The 25,778-nt window shown below is 36.5% G+C and overlaps 1 protein-coding gene across 1 annotated transcript in view; it reads left to right on the top strand.

Annotated features, from left to right (window-relative positions):
- LOC102802209 (QRFP-like peptide receptor) overlaps nucleotides 1–10,228 on the top strand; it is a 56,547-nt gene extending 46,319 nt beyond the window's left edge. The window contains exons 2-4 of the mRNA XM_006812638.2: nucleotides 6,092–6,215; nucleotides 8,035–8,421; nucleotides 9,281–10,228. Of these exons, the coding sequence (XP_006812701.1) occupies nucleotides 6,092–6,215; nucleotides 8,035–8,421; nucleotides 9,281–9,886 (1,117 nt within the window). The 3' untranslated portion in view covers nucleotides 9,887–10,228. The remainder of the gene's footprint in view (nucleotides 1–6,091; nucleotides 6,216–8,034; nucleotides 8,422–9,280) is intronic.
- Nucleotides 10,229–25,778: the final 15,550 nt, after the last annotated feature.

The raw sequence follows: 25,778 nt of genomic DNA on the forward strand, positions 1-25,778 counted from the left end.
CCAGCTACACCAGTATATTGTTTGGTGTGTTTACACAGTACCAGCTACACCAGTATAATGTATGGTGTGTTTACACAGTACCAGGTACACCAGTATAATGTGTGGTGTATTTACACAGTACCAGGTACACCAGTATATTGTTTGGTGTGTTTACACAGTACCAGGTACACCAGTATAATGTTTGGTGTGTTTATACAGTACCGGGTACACCAGTATAATGTATGGTGTGTTTACGCAGTACCAGGTACACCAGTATATTGTTTGGTGTGTTTATACAGTACCAGCTACACCAGTATATTGTTTGGTGTGTTTACACAGTACCAGCTACACCAGTATAATGTGTGGTGTATTTACACAGTACCAGGCACACCAGTATAATGTATGGTGTATTTACACAGTACCAGGTACACCAGTATAATGTGTGGTGTATTTACACAGTACCAGGCACACCAGTATATTGTTTGGTGTGTTTACACAGTACCAGGTACACCAGTATAATGTGTGGTGTGTTTAGACAGTACCAGCTACACCAGTATAATGTGTGGTGTATTTACACAGTACCAGGCACACCAGTATAATGTATGGTGTATTTACACAGTACCAGGTACACCAGTATAATGTGTGGTGTATTTACACAGTACCAGGCACACCAGTATAATGTATGGTGTATTTACACAGTACCAGGCACACCAGTATAATGTGTGGTGTGTTTATACAGTACCAGCTACACCAGTATAATGTATGGTGTGTTTATACAGTACCAGCTACACCAGTATATTGTTTGGTGTGTTTACACAGTACCAGGTACACCAGTATAATGTGTGGTGTGTTTAGACAGTACCAGCTACACCAGTATAATGTGTGGTGTATTTACACAGTACCAGGCACACCAGTATAATGTATGGTGTATTTACACAGTACCAGGTACACCAGTATAATGTGTGGTGTATTTACACAGTACCAGGCACACCAGTATATTGTTTGGTGTGTTTACACAGTACCAGGTACACCAGTATAATGTGTGGTGTGTTTAGACAGTACCAGCTACACCAGTATAATGTGTGGTGTATTTACACAGTACCAGGCACACCAGTATAATGTATGGTGTATTTACACAGTACCAGGTACACCAGTATAATGTGTGGTGTATTTACACAGTACCAGGCACACCAGTATAATGTTTGGTGTGTTTACACAGTACCAGGTACACCAGTATAATGTGTGGTGTGTTTAGACAGTACCAGCTACACCAGTATAATGTGTGGTGTATTTACACAGTACCAGGCACACCAGTATAATGTATGGTGTATTTACACAGTACCAGGTACACCAGTATAATGTGTGGTGTATTTACACAGTACCAGGCACACCAGTATAATGTATGGTGTATTTACACAGTACCAGGCACACCAGTATAATGTGTGGTGTGTTTATACAGTACCAGCTACACCAGTATAATGTATGGTGTGTTTATACAGTACCAGCTACACCAGTATATTGTGTGGTGTATTTACACAGTACCAGGTACACCAGTATATTGTGTGGTGTGTTTATACAGTACCAGGTACACCAGTATATTGTTTGGTGTGTTTATACAGTACCAGCTACACCAGTATAATGTGTGGTGTGTTTATACAGTACCAGCTACACCAGTATATTGTGTGGTGTATTTACACAGTACCAGGTACACCAGTATATTGTGTGGTGTGTTTATACAGTACCAGGTACACCAGTATATTGTTTGGTGTGTTTATACAGTACCAGCTACACCAGTATAATGTATGGTGTGTTTATACAGTACCAGCTACACCAGTATAATGTATGGTGTGTTTATACAGTACCAGGTACACCAGTATAATGTATGGTGTGTTTATACAGTACCAGGTACACCAGTATAATGTGTGGTGTATTTACACAGTACCAGGTACACCAGTATAATGTTTGGTGTGTTTACACAGTACCAGCTACACCAGTATAATGTGTGGTGTATTTACACAGTACCAGGCACACCAGTATAATGTGTGGTGTATTTACACAGTACCAGGTACACCAGTATAATGTGTGGTGTATTTACACAGTACCAGGTACACCAGTATAATGTGTGGTGTATTTACACATTATCAGGTACACCAGTATAATGTGTGGTGTATTTAGACAGTACCAGGTACACCTGTATATTGTTTGGTGTGTTTATACAGTACCGGGTACACCAGTATAATGTATGGTGTGTTTACGCAGTACCAGGTACACCAGTATATTGTGTGGTGTATTTACACAGTACCAGGTACACCAGTATATTGTGTGGTGTGTTTACACAGTACCAGCTACACCAGTATATTGTGTGGTGTGTTTATACAGTCCAAATCCAAATTAAATTGCAATTTCACCGTAGTCGTATGTTCTACCTCTCTGTGGATGGTTTTATTTTCAGCTATATATTATGTCCACTCTCGGATATTGAATTGTCCATGTATACATAATTTATGTTCCTTACCGTATTAACTTGTGATGTCCATCTATGTGCCATAGAGACAGTGGTGCATACACCCTGTATGCACGCCTTGGCATTGAAAATATTTCTAGTGATCGCAAAAGAACTCCAACAGGGTCGACCCTGTGTAAACTAAGTCTCATTCTCTGTTGCTGGACTCGTAACCCCATACTTCGGAGGAAGCCTGTCATACGGCGATAACCACAATTTGGAAAATCGAGGATGATTTCTCTTATAACGTCATCCAACTGAATGTCGGAAATATCAGAATATGTATCTCTTATTTTGATGTCAAACTTACTCATGCGTCTTTTCACCGTCCGCTCACTTACACACAGTAACCGGCTAATATACGGAATAGTAAATCCAGTATCGACTAGGTATATCAACTGATCCTTCGTAATACAATATGGAGGTCTTCCTCTTCCAGATAGTACTTCTGTGTCCACACAATATCCTTCGAATACATCATTGTTCAGGGCCGCAAATGTTTCATTGACCTCGCTTATATCGCTCAAAACAGAAGACATATCACAGTAGTAGGAGTTAACTTGCGAACAAATACGCTTCAAACAGTTAAGCTTGTATTGAATGCTATCATAATTCATACGATCTTCATCCTCAATACACTTCAAAACATCGCTAAGCAAAAGATGTACCCGCCTAAAAAGGAAGTGTTTACCATCCATGGCTGCCATGATGTTTACCATCAGTAAAGGTGGTTCAGTATAAAACAACGCCTTTTACTTTTTCTTGTCAACGTTTAAAAATTACGCTTTTAAATAAGCTGGTTTCTTTAATTGTCAGTCTATATGCTTGATGTTTTATCGATTCGCAGTTCTATTTATTTATTTATTTGTTGTTTTATACATTTTTCTATTTGTTTATTTCTTCTTTTATTTTTTGTTTTATTATTTTATTTATTCTTCTATTTTTAATTTATCGTTCTATTTTTTAATTTAATCTTTTATTTATTATTTTATTCTTTGATTTATTCTTTTATTTTATTATTTTATTTATTCTTCTATTTTTAATTTATCGTTCTATTTTTCAATTTAATCTTTTATTTATTATTTTATTCTTTGATTTATTTTTTGTTTTATTATTTTATTTATTCTTCTATTTTTAATTTATCGTTCTATTCTTGAATTTAGTCTTTTATTTCTTGTTCTATTCTTCAATTTATTCTTTTATTTATTGTTTTATTTTTTGATTTAGTCTTTTATTTATTTATCTATTCTTTTATTTATTCTTTTATTTATTTATCTATTCTTTTATTTATTCTTTTATTTATTGGTGTTTTTCAATTTTGGCCCTAATGGCACACCATATATGTCCCTGTAAAACACTCAGTGTTTTATTTTGAAAAAAAGTGTATTTTGTGTGTTAAACATGTTCATAATTTTCACCAAAAAATGATTTAATAACTCCCAAATACACTTTTCTAAAAATAATATAATACACATGTGTTTTTAATTAAAACAAGATATTTCCATGAAAGACATCGAAGTGCTCCAAAGATGCAGAGTGTAAGGATTAGAGCACGGAACAAAACATTACCACGACAACGCCACGTTATTTTCGTTATTAATAAACGAGCATGATTCTTCAAGAATCAATGAAATATTCTGAAATTTGCTAAATTTATTCATTATTTTTGAATTTTAGAATTTTAGATATCAGTTAAATTTAAATTTAATGCTGCACATTATATAATTAAATGTCAACACATTTGTTCGACAACTTGACTGCTACTGTAACTAGTGTCAATTGCACCTACTATCGGCTTGCCTTGCACACGTGTGTGAATACTTAGCGCTAAATATTGACGTATAGACATAGTGTTGTATTATGACTTGGAGATTAAGTTGCCTTCGCTGTTAATATCGCTAACGAGATCGGCTATGAATGGCGAACACAGGTGTACGTATGGCCAACTAGTGATCGTTTGGCAGCTCTATCAATCAGTGATTTCTGACCATAGGCGATAAAATAACCTTTCAAGATTAGCTCAAGTGAGGAATTAATAAGGTTAGAAAAACACGTACTGAATACTGAAAACAAAACTAATTTAAAACAGAGCTATCCAAATCGGTGAAGAATTGTTTGTATATTGCTTAATCGTGAACGTTGCTGAATTTTCTATGCGTTTTGTTTGTCGAATCAATTCTGTGGACGCATGGAGAATTTCCCATCAGGAGTTGTTAATTGGAATACATTCAGTATAGAATGTGTTTACAAAGTTCGCATGCGCCATTCCCTGTAACTATTCCACAGTATACAATTGAAGGCGATATAGAAGTCGTATAATTGTCTACACAGTATTAAAAAGCTATTAGTAATTATAGTATTATACGAATATATCGGGTAAACTATTATAAATGTCTTGCAAATTGCATCACTTATCCGCCGTGTCCTTGTTGCGACCATGCTTACTTAAAGTTAGATTTGTTCTTCAAACAGAGTGTATACTAAATGATTTCGCCGCTGCCAGATGGAGTAGTTGTTTTAATCGTTGAGTGAATAAACTTATTCAAGACTCAATTTTGGAGTTTCCTTTCAGAAAAAGAAATTAGAACCTTGTGTAGGTATTATAAATGTATACATTATGGTAGAGATAATCGCGAGGATTTGCGCTCGTAGAATCCCTCCTAATATGTAAGTATTTAATATAGCTAAGGGTCATAAACACGGGTTATATTGCTGCACGCAAAAAATAAAGCAATTTGATTCTTATCTATCATAGTCTATCTAATGCATCAACATGGATTGTTCTATTTATTGAATATTCTTCTGTGTGTTACAAGAATAGCGCTTTAAGTTTATAATAAATCATAGTCCAAATCATCTAACAATATGAAGTTTCGAACAACAAAATTAAAAATTACATGATGTATCGTCCATATTAGATAATCGAAAGAAATAACAAGTCATGTAAATCGATGCTTTACTGCCATCTAAAACCGTTTTGTTGAGCGCAAGTACATTTTGTGCTAGAATTAGTAATAGTAATTAGTATTGCTAATTACTTCCGAGTTGAAATGTCCTATGCACACTCTATGCTGTGCAATACATTCGTTGATACTAATACCATACAAACCCAGTAAGAATGCAAACAGTTCAAAAGGTCTACAAATTGTTAAATAGTTTGTGAAGTGAAAGTTTACATCAAATATACGACGAAGAACAAATGTTTCCATGGAAACTACGACTTTATGATTTCTCGAAAGCCTTACTCAGGTGACCATTTTGAGTTTTCAGTCAAATTGTGTTAGGAAACTCGATGAGCAAATGATCGTGTCTAGAATCGACTTAAATTCAAATATGGCGCCGTGGATAATTGTTATTTCTCCTCGTGATATATCATCATTAAGTAAAATAATAATCCGGAGTTGTACCGCAAATTTAGTATTTTACAAACAAAAACCTTGAATAGTGAGTAGCGTTCGAACTTCTGACAGAACTGGAACATTACATTCACACATAACTCAATACGAATGACGAAACACGCTAGTACGTCACATATCATAGAGTCGAGTCAACAACAAATGTAAATCTGTCATACCTGAGCCAAGCCAATAAATGCATTCCCCTTTTCAGGTATTTTGTCATCGTCCACCCTTTGCTTGCCAAGTCTATGATTACTCCAGGTAGAGCTCGCAAGATAATATTAACCGTATGGATCTTTGCACTTGTCTATAGTTTCCCGCCGCTTTATTATAAGGTGAGTGTGTACGTTTAATATAGTTGTGAAACGTTACATCGTTACTGGCTATGATAACATCAATATTCACCAGAGTGTAATATACAGGCAAGTGTTCGAATAAAATGGTGAATACAGCGCAGCGCAAAGTTCTACACAGTCAATGGACGTGTACGCTCGTGTCGCTCAAGGAGTTGTGATGCGCAGACGACATACTGAGTCGTTTGAAATATTAACACATTCTTGATGTTGGGCGCTTTATTTTACGAGGCCTTTATAATGTTAGACACTCTCTACAAATCATTTATCACATATAACTAAGCATGATTGATCGACTGATTGCGAATTCATCGTAACATTTAGGCCGTTTTGCCACCAATTTACCATAATAGAGCGAAATGGCGCACAACTAACGTACTGTACGCTACCACGTCACGCAATTTCCATGTATGGGTATTAATGAAGCAGTTGTATTGTACCATTAATAGCGGGAATATGACTGCAATTAAACCCTTAGACCCGGACATGGTTCCAAAGAGACAGCTCATAATGAGCAAATTTCGTCCACTCCGTCACGATGACCTAAATGATTTTAGCACATTGTATTGTTTATCTGACGATCTGTAAAAAATAAGCAAAACAAATAATTTTATTTTTTTATTTACAAGATAAGTATATACCTATAAAGCAATTAGTGTTAATCGAAGTCAACTTATTTTATTTATTCATTCAGTTACAACTAGCATATATTCATGATATAAAGATAACAATATTATAGTCCTATTATTGACATGAAAGTTGATTACTGGCGTTCACCTTTTCAAAATGTATATTGAACTATAATGAATACATTCCAGGAAACCGATATTTTCGCATCTAGCTGAGTACTAGCATCATTCGCATCACGCGATTGAATTATTGGGCATTTTTATTTGAACAATATCGTTTAATTCGAGTGAGTTTTAATATGCCGCTTGGTCCTCTAGAATCCTTTTTCTTGAAAGTGCGATTCCGAAAAACAGAAGAGAACAAAATACCGATGTTATTTTTTTTAACATTTAGAACTATTTAAGTTGAGAACCCATCCAATTGCGTTGACTTGAACGTTTCGTTTTGGCCATGACAATTACATTAATTTTAACTCTAGCCTTGTTCGGGATGTGCGTTTCGCTTGAGTATCACTAGCCAATTCATACTTAAACCGTATATATATATATATATATATATACACAAAATTACCAATTTATTTACCAATTTATTGCTATACTGGCGAATGCCTATCACGTTGTGTTGAATGCCTATCATGTCGTGTTGAATGCCTATCATGTAATAGCGAATGCCTATCATGTCGTGATGAATGCCTGTCATGTAATGGCAAATGCCTATCATGTCGTGTTGAATGCCTGCCATGTAATGGCAAATGCCTATCGCGTTGTGGTGAATGCATATCATGTAATGACAAATGCCTATCATGTCGTGATGAATGCCTATCATGTAATGGTCAGTTGAACGGTGAATGCCTATCACGTTGTGGTGAATGCCTATCATGTAATGGCGAATGCCTATCACTTATGGCGAATGCTTATCACGTTGTGGGGAATGCCTATCATGTAATGGCGAATGCCTATCATGTCGTGTTAATTCCTATCACGACAATGAGTAGGATGAGACTGTCACGGGACTGCCATGGCTTACCATAAATAATATATTGATAAAAAGAGAAAGATGTGTGTTCAAGTTACGGTTTATTACTTAACTTTCATTGATAGTTGCCGTATTTGCAAACACAAGAATGGTTTGAGTGAATCAGTCGTACTTATTAGTTATTTGTTTCTTGCAGAGACTTATAACGCACGATTTTCCTAATTACACAAAATACTACACCTGCAATACCTATTGGCCAAACGGCGATCTCGGAAAGGCGTTCTCGGTCTACCTACTCCTCGGGATCTACCTCATTCCCTTGTTTATAATGATATTCTGTTATTCTCGGATTATCTACGAGTTGTGGATCAGCGCCAAGCGATGTCACCAGATGCAACAGAGGCCGACAGGTGCGAGGCGTGTTTATCGAGCAAGTCCTGCCTTGAGCGAGCGTGGGAACGAAAAAATCTACACTGAGAGCGGCATTACCATTAGCCGTTCTAGCGAGGTGATCTTCGATGAGCAAGAAGAGATGTCAAAACGACGTAGGACTAGGATTGACGTTGACCATGGACGAAAACAGGTACGAATAGCATTGTAATATTACACGATGTAGCAAGATGTGGCTCACAGGGAGAATCTAGATCGTCGTTACCAGAGGAACATTGCATGCTACTTAATTGTCATTGTTGTAATCACTCAAGTTCACTTTTATTTTTAGACGATTCTCTGAATACGATTTCAGGATTTTGTTGGCTAATATATCTAAATATATACAAAATCCAAAATCTTTTACGACACATACAATGGGTTTCTCTAGATAATACAGCGCGTTACATATTTCCTGTACCGCGTTGTATGGGTTGCATGAAACCCGCAGTGCATGCTTTGTGATTGGCGGCTAGCTGTTTACGATTTGTTTATTACTTGCCACTAAATTACATCTGAATCGTTAAGCATTCTTATTTATCTTCAAATGTTAGTCGGGTGGATAAAAAAAAACTTGACGGATGTATAACTACACATCTTACATAAACACATAAAAAAGTAAAAAAGTGTTCATAAACAATATTTACGTACGTGGAATCTACTTTTCGGCATGGCTCCCTAGGGGAGGAGTTTGAGTGGAACGACTATTTATATACCCCAACCCGTGAACAGTGTCGTGGACCATCTATTAGCTGTTCTCGTTTTTCAAAATATATATGGGTTCGTATATTAGGGAGGTGCAGACATATACTTGTCAGTATGATTAATGGCTGGCTAATGACCGACCATGTTCATAATGTGGGTCACATTAGAGTAACATGAATAAGAAGGCATGGATAAACAGGACAATCCTTTATTAATGGTAATATATAAAAGGGGTCATGTGGTTAAGTACAAAGATAAGTAAAACAAAGTTGTACATTTTATAGAATGCTTTTAATTTTAATTCATAGGTCATCGTCATGCTGCTACTTGTGGTGGCGCTGTTCATGATATGCTGGGGTCCGCTCATCTGGTTTGTGTTTCTGATAGAGTTCGGGTTCTTTCCGCGGCTCCACCTCACGAGAACGTACCTAGGTATCGCGTTCAATCTCCTCTCTTACCTGAATAGCTGTATGAATCCCATTTGCTACGCCTTCATATCGCGGACTTTCAGACAGTGTTTTAAATGGGCGTGCACGGCTAGTTGCGTTAGCAGCATCAACGACCCCACGCGTCGACGCGGTCCAGCGCGCAATGGGACCATCACTACGAAGAGCACAGCGACCTCTCTGTATCGACCGGTGTCTTTGGGACGTTTGCGGAACTCTGACGTCATAGCGACCCCCGAGGCGAGTCCAGCTCTCAGAAGGTCAACTCCTAGATCTAGTCCATTGTTAGTAGGATCTCGATCACCAGCAAGGGATCGGAATTATATTCGAAAATCGCCGTGTAGCAGTCCGATGACGGTGCGTTATTCTACCAGGCTCGGTGACAGGTGTCACGATACAGCAACAGTTGTGTGGAACAATAAATGCAAAGCTAGCCCTACCGCGTTAACCAGTGAAAGTCACGTCTGATGTACATTTAAATTACACGTTTTCTGTGAGTTGACTGATATTTCAAGACATGTACTCACTTTGCAACTGCATTTTAATAGTTAGCGATTCTCGATATAGATTTAATTTCAACTATATGTATAAGAAACCCCAAGATGTTTTGTTATTGTGGATCAAGCAATTATCGCCATAGGTAGTCACATTCAATCGTGACGTAACCGTATCCTGTCGTCATACCTGTTTATACGTATAATTTGGTATTTTATCACGGATCACTAAAGAAATAGTGACGTTTTCTTGACCTTATATGCACTAAGAAGTCACTGATTGAAATAAATGCAGTGAACAAAAGATCTCCGTCAAATAGTCTACTGGACGTGGGTTTCTGTATCACGTGTACGATTACACCATAATTATCCTCCATTTTGTCGTCCTCGTTCGCAGTGACAATTATAAAACTACCAAGATAATCCTCCAAGCAACCATTTGATGCAATACTAAATATTTGCAAGTAAACCTTCGATTTATAGTACCGTGAACTCTTGGAAATGTGTAGTCTCTTTGTATAAATGTGGGTAACCATGTGCCGCTGGCGGTGCGCGTCATTTACGATCCTTGCTGACCTAATCGAATAACTTATCACGTGTACTTGAGCACCGCAAATCGTCGAATCAGCGATGAATGGTAACCCATTGATCTGTACTACATATATAACATCACTGAAACTCAAATTACGAGAATGTCACATTTGATTACTAGTAACTAATTTCCCTCCGGGCTTCCCATAATGCATCGCTACAGATAAAATCAGCTCGTGCCAGCTTAGAGATAATAATTATAAAATCCGCCGTTGAAATGTGAGCATTTTCGAATAGTGACGTCAATGCCAGTAAATTTTGTTTACGGGATAATACTCTAGCCTGAAACGTTGAAAATGATCTACTAAGAACAGATCTAGACTGAAACCGTATAAAAAGACTTTCAATCAAACCTCAGAACGACTTGTGATTGGACGCTTTGAACATGAAATGACAAGTTGGCGCTGTGTACTTGTTCTTCTAATAATAAGTCTAATTAATTAATACGTATTTAAATGGCCACGTAACAGTCAAATTCACTGAGTAGGAATGACAATGGAATTCGAAGCAACAAATATATTCAAATGACGTGCAAATGCGATTATACGGCGATATTGTAAAGTCGTTTTGTACCTCGTAACGTCGACGCAACGCGCTGTGTTCGACAAGGGTCACACGCAACGTGTACAACATACACCGGTTTGTTTACACGAAATTCGAATGTGCCGATTTAAAACATGTCAGGACGATATAATTCAAAGGGTATTTGATTTAGTAGTTTTGAATTTGATGTACATTACCACTGTATTTGAGCAACACGTCCGGCGGTCGCCTTATTTGGGTGACATATAAACGCAACTGACGCTGCTTGTGTAACGTGTAATTGAATCTTTCATCAAAGCACTAAAGTAATAAATTTTGTGTAAATAATCTGTTGTACGCGTCACATGGGACCCATGTCGACTGTGACGCTTTAACGACGCTGTTGTCCATTCATAACTTTAGGGCGTCGGACTTTTATCGTTTTACGGCGACCATGTTTGCGAGACACCCTCTTGCAATTTACGACGATTTTATTAGAAATTCCCATTCGTAATTTTTATGATAGACACATCGGATTTTTCTAGTTTTACGGCGACTTTTTTTAGGGTGAGTCGTACCCAACTGATCTTTATAATTAGTAACCGTGATGACAGCGACACTACCTCTACATACGTATTTGTATCTTGGGTATGCTAATTAGTTCATTATACATTCAAATGTTTTGCAGATTTCACCTACACAGGTTTCCCATTGTAACTAAAGTGAACAAAAAAATGTTATTAAATTATTTTCAAACATACAATCGTCAGATGAGTTTATACATATTGCAACAACTTTTTTAAGAACGTTGTCGAGTCGGGCGCATGCGCAATGTCAACCACACTGTCGGCGCTTTCATAGAATGACATTTGAATGATCGCATTAGCATTACTGAAGCAGAGATCATACACACCGTGACGCGCTACGCAGGTGTGATTCATTAATCTTGCATATATATTATTTATTGTTCATATGGTACATAGCATTGACACACATGCTTTAGGGATGTTGGTGAATTTACGTAAATAATTAACAGTTGGGCGCACATAGCAGATGATTTGAGTAATATCTTGAGAATCGTTTCGATCGATTAAAATTAGGCTCGATATGCAAAGTCAAATGAATGTGTTATTGCACTAACTAATTTCTAAACCCTGAACCCATACATTTTGCATCTCATTAATGGTTATACGCACTAAATAAATTACCCTGAGCAACAATTATATCAGCCACTCGCTAAACAACAAGATTCTCTATTATTAGACCAGAATAAATGGCACAGAATAGGAGACAACACAATAGCCATCACGGGAGCTATCACTTTAATGCGTTTAAAAAAAAAACATAGCATAAGAATAACACATACACTATATTGGAGAATCCCACTTATCAGATATTGAATTATTAAAATCAAAAAAACTCCAAAAAACATAAAGTCATATAGTTGACAGAACGTACCTCTTCCAATGATAATTGTCTAACCTTATTTGAGCCGAACACCTTAATCGTATAATGCTCCGACAGATTATAACACAAACGTTACTTGTATCCAATCATATATACACATATATTTTACTCTCTTGTACAGTTGAAAAAGAGATCCAGTTAAGAACAGAGATCCAAAATTATCAAACAAATAGGAAAGTACTTACAAATCGGCAAAATGTGACACTTTCAGTTCATTTTAGTGGAATGATTTGGATAATATAAGGAATTATCCATGATAAAAGAAAGTTAACGACTAATTTAGAATCTCAAATTTGTTATCTCATTTTGTGGTGTGTTTTTCTGCAAATATGTAAATTATACAGTCAATGTGCATGCTCATGTATTCTCACCATGTGTTTATATCCACCCTGAGCGTCTATATACAAAGCCCCAGAATGTTTTCAAGACTTTACATGACACCGAGTAACAACAGCCTGTAGCATAGAATCGGATAATTGCCGCTTTTCATCTATATTTGAATTTGTTTCCAATACGTTTGATTATTCTCAATGTATTCCTATTCTGTCTAGAAACCAAATAAAGCTGTTTTTTCCTTTTACTTGCACTCGTTAAATCAGTAGCTAAATTGATTGTGACTCGTATATAGGGCGTTTTTTTAAAAAAAAAAAGTACGCAAACGATTCAACCGATATTGGCCGCAGGAATTAGGTCTGGATATTTTGACAACAATGTTTTGGCAAAAAATAATAATAGATCGGCAAATGCTGTATTACTATATACACTCGAATACATTTCTTAGTAGAATACGAAAGATGGTTTCATTACGAAATAATGAAAATATTGCGCAGATTTACATATCTTGTAAATGATCGTTATGACCGTCAAACAGCATAGTTTACAAGTTCATAAAACGTCAAAAAAAAAAAGAAAAAAAATCTTTATTAAAATGTAGCCAATCTGATTAAAATCTGATGTAGGTATGAGACTCCAATTTTTTTTATTTATTTTATTATTATTATTATTTTTTTTGTAACCCTTTATATTATATTTATTTGTATTTTAGTTTGAAAATGTCGATTTTTGGGGTTTTCTTGCCCATAATTAGTTCTTGGAATATCGTGTCCCAGTCGCCTCTAACTATTTTCTAAGAACTGATCATCGGCAAGAAAAAACAAAATATCGACATATTCAAACTAAAATACAAATAAATATAATATGAAGGGTTACAAAAAAAAAAAAAAAAAAAAAAAAAAAAATAATAATAATAATAATAATAATAAAAAAAAATAATTCGAAGCCTCATACCTACCTTGGATTTTAGTCAGATTGAAATGTAGCATACCGCACCATTGTTTTCAATCTCATTACTGAGTCACTATAGTGATACACTGTGCAGTGCGTATAGTACATGCATTTCTGCTCCAATCCGCCAAATCTATAAGCCGCCCAACAATTCAAATCGAAGTGAGATAGATGCGCATGAGAAATAGACTCCAACAATTTCAAAACATATCATTCATTTCATTTATCAAATGTGCAAGTAGTAGTATCTAGATCTGTAAACATTATCTTGGATTAAATTCTCTGTATCCCAGATTGCCAAAGATGGATGTATCGGATGAATAAATAATCTGTCGGTGCACTGATGAACCTAAGCTAGTTCTTAAGATTTCCAATCAATCATATTGTTTACGCTGTGAGGGCGCTCTATCGTTTCCATTGATTGAGTGAATACAAATGTAGCAGTTAAAATAAGATGTGCCGAATTCTGACGTTTGCATCGACTGAATCTGTCGTAGCACATTTATCAACGAAGAAGTAGCAAAGTTTGTTCTACATTACTTACACACTGTGTTCATGTTCGGATGTGCTGTCGTGTCGAGCAGTCAGAGCAGCCTGGGCCTGAGAGTGTAGTATGGGATGAAGATCTTGTAAATATATGCAAATTGTTATAGCCTTGCCGCCGAATGTCAATAGCAAATTTGTATTTTTATTATTTAAAATTGGTTTATGTATATAACTAAAGCGAATGTGAAGGAAGCATGCATTGTATATAGGTTAAACCATATACAGTATGTGGAGTTTTTGTACTTGGGAGAATGAGGTTACCCTTTGCCACAACCACCTCCAGGTCACCCTTCGGCAGGGTGTAGTACCTTTAAGCCTTTGGTGCTAACTTCCCACATAACACGTTTGTAAATATGTATATATATGTTTTAGTTTTTCTTAGCATTTGGTGGGGGAGGGGGTGTCGTAACCTCTTGTAGTGAGAACCAGTGTGACTGGCCTGCCAACGGGGCGCCTAGGGTTTCACAGTAAAAGTTACCAGTCACATCCGTTAATATAATTTCGTTTTACTTAACCGTAAATCAAAAATCACCATACTATACTTTCTATGGATAAAGTAACGCCCACAAGTACTACCCGTAAGTCATTATCTGTATGAACTCTGGTGGCGCTACGGTAAACAAAATATTTGCTATGACTATTATGTTTGGTTTAATGACGTAACACGTTTAGGTCACGTGGTATTATAGCTTAGTATTTGCCTTACATTCATCAACAGAACTTGGACTCAAATGGCCGCCAACATGGAACATGGAACACGATTTGAAGAGCAAAACAACTTGAAGTCCCGTGGATCCCTCGCTGTTAACGAGATCTCGGCGGACCTTGATACACGTTGAGATCTCAGCGGACCTTGATACACGTTGCGCCATGTTGGATAAAATTCATTTTCCAGCATTTTCGGGCATCAAAAGTGTGAACGCAATTTCTGGAGTACGCCGGGTAATTCGCCATGGGTGGGGGGGAGGGATCGAATGGAGGGAGAGGCGGAGGGAGTGAGGTAATCACACCAGAAACAGAGATATAGATAAAGTTCGTTCGTGCATAAATTAAGGTGGTTCAACGATTGTTTTCAAGTTCTCGATAATTTCGTAGAAGTAAACCTAACATTAGATTGTAGAAAAAGACATCAGGAGTACAATTGCAGCGTTGAAATTGATTTTTTTTCAGTGTAGCACACAGTTGGGAAAAAGATTATGTTCATATTGATATAAGGTGTGCGTACAATCGGTGTGTGGCGAACATAAGCTATTATACATGTAGTTTGATACGTATTCACTTTTATTCAGCAAAGATTTATGTACTAGTATGTAATTGAAGGTTAAACTTGCGCCCTCCACGGCCATATATACTAAGTATAAGTGTTATCTGTGGCGGCGCTGCAACAAAAGATTTACCTCACGAGCGTCAAATCATTAAACATCACAAATAAAACTCAGTATGACTTGAAGTTAGCACATATATATAATGAAATGAACTATGGACTTAAACTAATATATTTTTCATCGGACTTCAGGGCTTTGAAAATTATATAAGTTGTATTAATATGAGAAACAATTAAATTGTTTATTTAAACAGGGATTACATCACTATGTTGCCTATTTCTTCTATACGTCACACAGCGTATGTAAGGTAACGACAACAACAGCTACGTCATAATAATAATAGTAGTTAAGGTAGGTAAATGGTAGGCAAAACGTTGGTGGACAAAATCAATAAACACAATTTTACAATTTTACAATTTTACAAGTCAGCAAAATTTCAAACACGAATCAGGTAAGCTACATTTGACTTTGAAACAGATAAGAAGCCTAGCCTTAAACTTAATGGGGTGGGTAGAATCAGACAGCTGCTAATTAATTTTTAGCTTTAAAAGTCAATTATTTATTTAAACGTCATATTGAAATACATGTACTGTTATATTACAAAAATGTGTACAATGCATTGAAATGATTCTCTTTCCATTTCAAATGGCCAACCCTTAATCTGTCTCAAGACAAAATTTCACTTACCCATTACAAGATTCCCTTATCTTAATTGGTGAACATAATTCTTCTGACTTTTTTTGTGAAATTCTGTTTAAGTTACCGAATTTCGCTCGCCAAAATTATATTGACCAAATTTCTAGACTTATTCAACCTCTTTCACGGCGTGCGACAAAAAACGTGGCATAGAATTAATATATTGCATAAAGAAATCAGTGTACGATGGTTGGTATTGTGTTTTCCCGCATAATATCTTATATAGCATCATGCCCCAATGACACAAGTAACATTATTGATTGAACTCTCATGTGCCCCATGAACAATGACGTCACGGAAATATCAAATATTGAGAGTTGTATATATAAATTATCCCACCGCCATCACCCGTATAGGAGATAGTAGAAAAACAGTCTTTTTCAAGACACCAAAAACCGCCTCTCCGGAGGCATCCTGTCAAACTGTCTTTTTCAAGACAAACCAAAACAACACCAAGCAACACGCACAACGCACGCACCCGACACACCATATACACCCTCCCCCCCTACCTAAAAAAGTGAGAAGAGAGAAATCTCGACTCCTTTTTTTCCCCCGAGGTCCTGATGAGTTGCGGAAACGAAACCGGTCGGCCTCACCTTTCAAACTGACCTAAAAAGCCCCCGGTCGTTTGATTGTAACCCCACACTTTTTGAGTATTTTTCTAGGTTTTAACTCAAATCGTGCCGCCCTAAAAACCAACATCGCACACACAATTGAAAACTTATTACGGTGTTTTCTCCTAACCTGTGGTTAGTAATTTTTGCCGTATAAATAATCAAACAAATAAATTGTCCTCAACCATATAAATTCTCGGACTTTTTCGACTCACACAATTAAATTGTCCCCTTATTTAGTCTCAACCTTTTTGAATTTCGAACTTTAAACTACAACCAAAACCAGCGCTCCCCGCGCTAAAAAACTCCCGCTAAAATCACCTCCCACCCTCTAAATTACCCCTCACCTTTTCGACTTACGCAAAATAAATTGTCCCCCCTCTTATTTCGAACCGTCTCCAATTTTCGAACCTACACCGCAACCAAAACCAGCGCTCCCCGCGCCAATAAACTCCCGCTAAATTACCGTTGTTACAAACTCCGTCGTTCGCTTAAAAATTACCCCCTCTATTTTTGTCCAAACATTTTTTAATTTCGATCCTAAAACCCAAATCAGCGCTCCCGCGCTAATAAACTCCCGTTTACATTACATCCCGCCCTCGCTAAATTCCCGTAGTTACACCATTCGACTCACGCAAAATTTTCCCCTATTTTAGATCCTACCTTTTTTATTTTTCGAACTCCAACTGCAACCAAAACTAGCGCTCCCCGCGCTAACAAAACTCCCGCCAAATTTCTCTCTCCAGTCCCCCTACCAATCCCGGTACTTATACCTTTCAACTCCAATCACTTACTGACCCCCAAAGTGGCTCGCCCCGTTCGTCCTACGCCACTTTACCAGTCTCTCGTTTACCCCACACTTTCGATCTCCAAATTTACCGCTTTTTCGACCGTTTTTTCCTCAGACTTCAATTTTGCCAACCCCCTTTCGATTATGCAACGTCCGTTCAACAACATCCTCGCGGTTTTCTCAGTTTATTTACTCCCGCCAAATTTCTAGACCTGCGTTCAAAAACACCACCGCTCAACAGCTGTCCCGCCCTCATAAAACCGATCCTCTATTTGCCGTTTAGTTTAGTTTTTGTTCTATCTCCCCTTACAGTTGACACCTCGTTGGGTATTTACACTTCCCATCCTCACCGCCCCTTTGAACGACCGCTACCAATCACACTGTACAAATAGTTATCGCCTAGGTGTCTACTCCCCAGTAACACCACCGACCGCTCACCACCGACGCCCTCTACGCCGCGGTATATGATAAGCGTCCCAAATTGTAACAGGGACTGACTAGCCGTCTCGCACCTCGCTATAGCCAGTCCCTGTTATTTCCGTTGAACTACATCACAATTTCCGCTTATGAAAACTCTTAACAGACTTTTCCAGGAGAACTCCCGTTATAGTCAACGCGCCCTCCCCCTAAAACCTAATAGTTCCATTAGTTCGATCAAGTGACCACTCGCATTTATTCCAGCCCGATAAATCGCGAACCACTGTTCCTAGGCCCTCCCCCTACGCTGCGTGAATATAAATATATATATCAGTATAACTCTTCGCACTATATGGAAGCATCGCTTGACGACTCGGAAGTCATGGACTTGGGAATTTTGCACGCAATACCATCTGCGCATTTTAACTACACAATATATATATATATATGATATTGTACGCATATTTACGAATATCGCCCACTATCCGGTCACGTGATAGTTAATATAGTATTTTACAGCGCAAAAGTGTGCTCGTTAGTCGGGAAAATTTACAAAGGACGGTTGATTAAACACTGTACTGGCGTCATATAAATGTACTTTAGTCATTACAGAACGTGATAATGGGCCAGACAGAAATAATAGCGTGTGAACACCTTGAATGGTCGAATCATCAGCGTTGTTTCGGTTTACCACAATGTAGAAAAAACCATCAGTAATAATACGTCGGTCGCTCACACGAATATGACGTTTATCAGTTATTTTACTAGTCATATTATTCGACGATTCAGATTCTATTTTAAATAACACAGAATCGAAACTCAACTATGAATTATTTGCATATATTTCCATATTTTATAGTCTAAATGTTGTAGGATATAATAGTGGCAAGTTTTAAATTATAATTGATCCATTTGGGGATACGTAACAACGAATGTAAGGTATCTCTAATGTTGAATAGATATTAAATAAAATTAAAAAAAAAATATTTATCGCATTGTATTCGGCAAAGAAAAAGACTGAAACAAATCATCCCTCATTAGTTTCACGGAAATGTTTCGCCAATTGATTCAAATTGAGTCTTCTATGATATTACTGGATGTGACTACTCAGTTAAAATAACAAAGACATTAAAGCAATGCTAAGTGAGTTATTTTATCAATAGATTGATACGAGATACTACATATTGTTTTATTTTGAAATAATTTATTTATTTTATTTTAAAGCTTTTATGAACTGTAATGTAAAGAATCTCATTTTCTTTTGCTTGGATTAGTAGGAGATAGAAAATAATTTGATGTTACAGTAGTGACAATATTCAATCTTCAGTTTGGGATTAACTTGTTAATCTATCATACGGATGGATTGATATAAGTGCGTGTCAAATCACGCAGAAACAAGATTTACTTTTGTTTCAAAAGGATGTATAATGAATTAAATTCGTGCTGCGGCAATCAACTGGTAAAGAAGAATAAACGCAAAATCGTATTTCCCTCATATGCTGTACGGTATTTAGAAAAATAATGAACATTGACGGAAACTCTTACTACGGAACTATGTACAATAGAGGAAACATACAGACAGACACTTAAGATAATTCGAGAACGTTGAAATACTGCGATGTTATCAATGGATGTCATGTGTTCGTAATGTCAGTTGATACTAGTGACGTCATTTGGTAGTATCGTCCTCAGATTACCAAAGGTGAGTGGATTTTTTATCATACGACCAACTCCGATTAAATATGTGATTATGCTTTACCGAAATTATTTAAGCATATACGCACATACGATTTTACAATTGCCGCCGTTGATTTTCGAAGATAATCAGCAGAATTATCAGCATTCTTAGCAATATATTTTCATAGTAAACTTCCATTATGATTTATTATAACAACAATAAACGACACATAGTGCAATATTGAACTAGAAATCTCTTCAATCGATATATACTGCACTATTGTATTGTTTTATGCCCAAACATCGACTGTTACCGCGTAGCGTGGAATGCCATGGTCTTTGAATATGCACGCACACTGTCGTTGTACGGTCAGATAGACACGCAGTCAGAGTTGATCGTCGACAATGTGTGATACATGCTTTGTGTAAACCCGGCATTCGAAGCGCTTCATTTAACAGAGAAACAGACAGAGACAAAGACAAATGCAGCGATATGGACAAGGTTAGAAGGTGTATGTTATTTTTGATAAAAGTGCTTAAAGATATTTTTTTTTCATTTTTTGTATAAAAGAATTTATTGCTTTGTTCAGCAATATTTTTTCCAGGTGAAAATTTTGTTTTACTTTTTCCAATGAATAACCTAAAGTTTGGTTTAGAATTTCTGAATCTCACGATATACAATTCATATTTTCCAAGTATCATTAAGTGCTTCCAAAAGGCTTGATTTTGACTAAAAAATCAAATCTTTCATGTAAATGCTTATGTTTTCGGAAGCGATATTTGTCCAGAATTGTTTAAAGCTACGCCTTCTTCTGACTCTCCTCACACTCCAAATCTTCGTTTTGGTCAGAGTTATCAAATTTGTTACGATGAGTGTTATCTATTTAATGTGTTGCCATGCTTTTTCCCTGTCAACATTATCTGCGAACGTGCTCACACAATTTATTTGACGTTTTTAAAGCAGTATAGTAGTCGTGACATTTGATACTTGCATATCGTCTGTAATTGTCACAACTAGGTCTTGCATGCATTGGTAATTTACTTCGGTTTAGTTCCAATTTTCATTTTCTATAGATGGCAGTTATTAAACCATAATATGTAAGAAAATCAACCTTGTTATTAAATTTATTTTGGAACTGAATATGTGACAAAATCTCCCCCATATCATTGGTTGAATCACATACGCACTTCACCATGTGACAAAATCTCCCCCATATCATTGGTTGAATCACATACGTACTTCATCATGTGACAAAATCTCCCCCATATCATTGGTTGAATCACATACGTACTTCACCATGTGGTTTAACAAGTTGCGATAAAACGCAGATTTTCCTCCAATAAGTACATCTTTATTGTTCCATATAATCATGGAAGGTACTAACGGTACTAACGTTAGTACCTTCCATGATATAATGTACGTATCTGAATTGGGTTCTGTGTGTGCGCATTTGCGATTTTCGGAAATCAATCCAGATTTTTAGAATATCCTTTTAAAAAGTAGGAATATTGACAGGCAGCAAGGCAATACAATTGCAGTGGATTAGCAAATCCAAGCCTCGTAATTTGTTGAAATAGTAGGTTGGAAAATGAGACCAAGGTGCTTGCAATTTAATATTCTGTTTATCCACGATAATTGTAAGGCTTTATTCATCAGTTCAAGATCGTCTATGCTGTTCACACCACCTTGAAAAAAATCACTAAACGATACTTTTCCCCTCTCCATAAGAGAATTGAATTAATATGCTGTTGCTTTTCCCATACCATCGACTGGTACTGAAATGTTGTTCATAATATAGATTAGCTGCCAGGCCCAAAGCACTTCTTAGCAATGTTTTAGCTTGAATAGTTAAATCGCAAGATTTCCAAATATGAGGTTTGTCTTTTGTTTTTTTAAAGTTTTTCCTAAAAGTTCGGTTTTCCATTTTCACTTTTATCATGACCTAAATACACATCAAGTACCCGAACTGGGGGTCAATGTTTGGTGATTGTGTACTTGTATTGTGGACCCACTCCCCGTTTTGATTAGTAATGAGAATTAGCTCTGTCTTCTCTAAATCAAGGGCCAATCTAGTCAGTTTACTGATATCCGATAATATAACTAGAGGAATTGTCTTTAAGAATCAGTGCCATGTCACCTGCAAATACAGATAGCTTTTGTCTGGTGCCCAGAATGTAATGTAATAATTTCTGTTCATTGTGCTTATGTAATTCAATCGAAATAACAAAAAGCGCAGTGGATAATGGACGTCCTTGTCTTACCCCTCTGTGTAACGCAAACTTGTTAAATTTATTTTGTATATTTTTGAATAAAACGTTTCTACCCATTTGATTCGTGAAAGGTGGATGTTCTAAGGTTTTGTACATAAATAGCCACTCTAAAGAAATAAAAGCTTTAATTTGCATAGCCTAAAAATAACATTACTCCCAGATTTTCAGTTACTTCCCATTATTAAATAATGTCAGTTATCAAACGAATTTTATCTGTGATACTCCTTCTCTTCAAGTTAATGGAGGCAGAATGATCGTTGTGAATAATAAATAGTAAAAAAAAATTCCCAGTCCAGCAGTTACGCAACGATTGACATATAATCTGTATTTAGCAATGAGATTGGTCTTTAATTCTTGTCTGTGTTGAAGTAGTGGTAAATGTGAGAATTAATTTGTCGTGATATTTGATCATTTTTCGCAGCGTGCGGTACACATTCGGGGGGAATCCGTCATAAAGATATTATACTGAGATAGAATGTGCGTACAGTCGGTATGCGGTAAGGTTTCATTGGATCGAAACTATGCGCTGGTAACATGAATCTAAGCTATTATAGCCTGATAGGAAGTATGTTGTAAGTAATTGAAGCGAATGCGAAGAAATAAAGAAAAATGCTTGGAGGTTAAACTAGCGCCCGCAATGGCCACATATACTTAAGCATATGTGTTATCTGTGGCGGCGCTGCAACAACATATGATTACTAGAGCGTGTACTCAGTATTAACGCATTTATAACGGAAAGAGTTATGTACTGAATCTAATATAGTTTTCATCTAATTTCAGCTACGAGAAATATGTAAGTTGTTTTAATAAGAGAAACAATTAAATCATTGATTCAAACATTATTAAATATTATAGTACTATGTTGTCTATTTCCACTATACGTCACGCAGCGTATGTAAGGTAATGATAACAACGGCTACGTCATAATAATCATTCCAGCGTGGGGCTAGGTAAATGATAAGCCAAATTCAGGTAAGCTATATTTCCATATGAAACATGTCACTTATTTTGACCTAAATGGTTCAAGTGGGTAGGATAGTCAACAATTTAATAATTCGCTCACTAAATTTTGGTCACCACTTATCCAACCTCTTACTCTACCTACCTAGTATATCGGGTAAAAAAATAACCAGTGTACGATGGTTGTTGGTGGTATGTTTTCATATATCAATTCATGCCCAGAAACGTGTTCTCAAGTGTCGTATCACATTATTGATTGAACTCTTATGTGACTAATGATGACGTCACGGGAACGTTGTATATATCAATATAACACCTGTACCTCGCTTTCGAATGCGGCATCGTATGGTGACGTCATGGACCCTGGGAATTTTACAAGCAATACCGTCTGCGCATTTCAGCTACACTTAGTATAAGTATTGTACGTATATTTACGTATATCGCCCACTATCCTGTCACGTGATAGTTAATATATTTTACAGCGCAAAATTGTACTCGTTAGTCGGAAAAAAAAAACGTGACGGTTGATTAAACACTGTACTGGCGTCATGTAAATGTACTTTAGTCATTACAGAACGTGCTAATGGGCCAGACAGGATTAATAGCGTGTGAACACCTTGAATAGTCGAATTGTGGAAGTTTCGGGTTACCGACATGCGGAAGAAAGGCAATCAGTAAAATTGCGTTTATTCGACGACTCAAATGGTTTCTTGTTAATCTATTTTGAATAACCCAGAATCGCAATTCAACTAGGGATCATTTGTATATATTTTCACTGGGGGGTTGTTACTAGTACATTTATATTCTGTTATATATTTGTAAAAGTGTTCTTTTATAGTACTAAATGTTTATAGCATAAGTGGAAAATTGAAATTGATTCAATTGGCGATACGTGACTTGACAACAATGGTTAGGTACATCTCGTTTTTTTTTTTAGCAAAGCTTGATTACTATGGTACACGTTTACACATGTCGGCGTGTTTTGGAGTACGAAGGATTGTGCAATATTCAAATAGGGTAAATGGGTCAAATAGGGTGAAATGAATATAGAAAATAAATTTAGCACAAAGCCTGAAATACACTATACGTAGGTGGAAATACACGAATTCATGCGTCAGTAAATATTGATCGACCATCTCCGCAGTACCAACTCATGTTGAACCCAACAGCATATTGCTTTGTGTCATTGTACTTACCGATGAGGTAAAACCAATTCAGGAATATATATCATTGTGTAGAATCATGGATATTTCCAAATATTTTAATGTTGTTGAAACGTGGAATCCAAGCCTGATTATAGGACTCACTCCTAGAGATCTCTCGTTTGGGCTTGATCTTATTGAAAGAACAATACGTAAATTATTCAACTCGGCTGCGCCTCGGTGGTGAATATCACGTTCAAGTATTAAACGAATATAAATTACCAGCCAACTCGATCTCTAGCAAAAGTAAAACAAATAATGGTTTGTAGAAGCACTGTTACTTCACTGAAAATTAACGCAAATGAATTTGTGTTTACTTTTATTTTCACGAACACACCATTTAATAGTTGTATTTCACAATAAAGAAATAATATAAGGTTATTACGAGGATACCTCAAATTATCGGGAGTATCGACCGACGCACAGCGGAGGTCGATGTGACGATGTACTGTCTGAGTGCATACTTTGAGGTATCCTCGTAATAACCTTATTATTATACATGGGAAAGCCGAAATCCAAAATGTTTAGAACAGAATCAGCGAACTTCTTTGTGTGGAGTCCGTTCAAACCCTGGTGGCAGCCATGCTTGTTTTTATTGCTAGAGGACGCTTACGCGCGTAATCATTCCATATTTGCATTTCGCATTTCCTAATATGGTAGGATGAAAATACCCCGTAAAATACCACAAAATTACGGCACGCTGTAACTTATGGCGTTACGGTGACAGATTTATAATAATATTGTTATGGTATTACATTATTTGATATCACTCTAGACTGGATAGAAAATAGACAATCGCAACACATTATCGACCTGTATAATCTGATAACGAACGCATCGTATTTGTTAGTGGACTAAAAACAAACCTCCCTCATGAGTGAGTTAGTTTCACGGAAATGTCACGGTGTCGCCAGTTGATTCAACTACGAGTCTTTTTATTGTAGAAACGGGGTTACTGTTAAAATAAAAACAATGGGGTGATTCTATTTGAGGTATTGTATTAATATAATCTTCCAAGCTATTGTATATGGTATAAATAAGGAATCATTGTATTATTTTGACATTTTAAAGCGCAAATTTTAACAGTTTTTGAAATTTTGAAATTTGTCAAAATGATTTACCAGACAACGTGACAGGTATCTTTAAAAACTTGCCAGCGCTACAAAGAAATTACCAGCCCTGTTTAAGTTTTCAATATTTTTTTATTTTCAATCGACACCCTTGATTGTAATGTGTATATATACAACTTCATTTTCAATAACAGAAATGTCTAGTGAACCATGATTAAAAATAGCTCTATGTAATTTTAAACAATTTCAGATATTGACAATGATTTCGTTGCAACTTTTATTATTTCTGTAAGTTGGCCCAATATCTAATTTCTGCTTCTCATCCACATCACACAACCAGACAATATCGGTTACAGGTCCTGAATGCTTAACGAGTGCATGTACATTTCTGAACAGCATGTCCAGCCTCTTGAAAATGTTTTCATTCATTATTG

This window comes from Saccoglossus kowalevskii, chromosome 9 (genome assembly GCF_978046115.1).
Source record: "Saccoglossus kowalevskii chromosome 9, keSacKowa6.1, whole genome shotgun sequence".
Lineage (NCBI taxonomy): Eukaryota > Metazoa > Hemichordata > Enteropneusta > Harrimaniidae > Saccoglossus > Saccoglossus kowalevskii.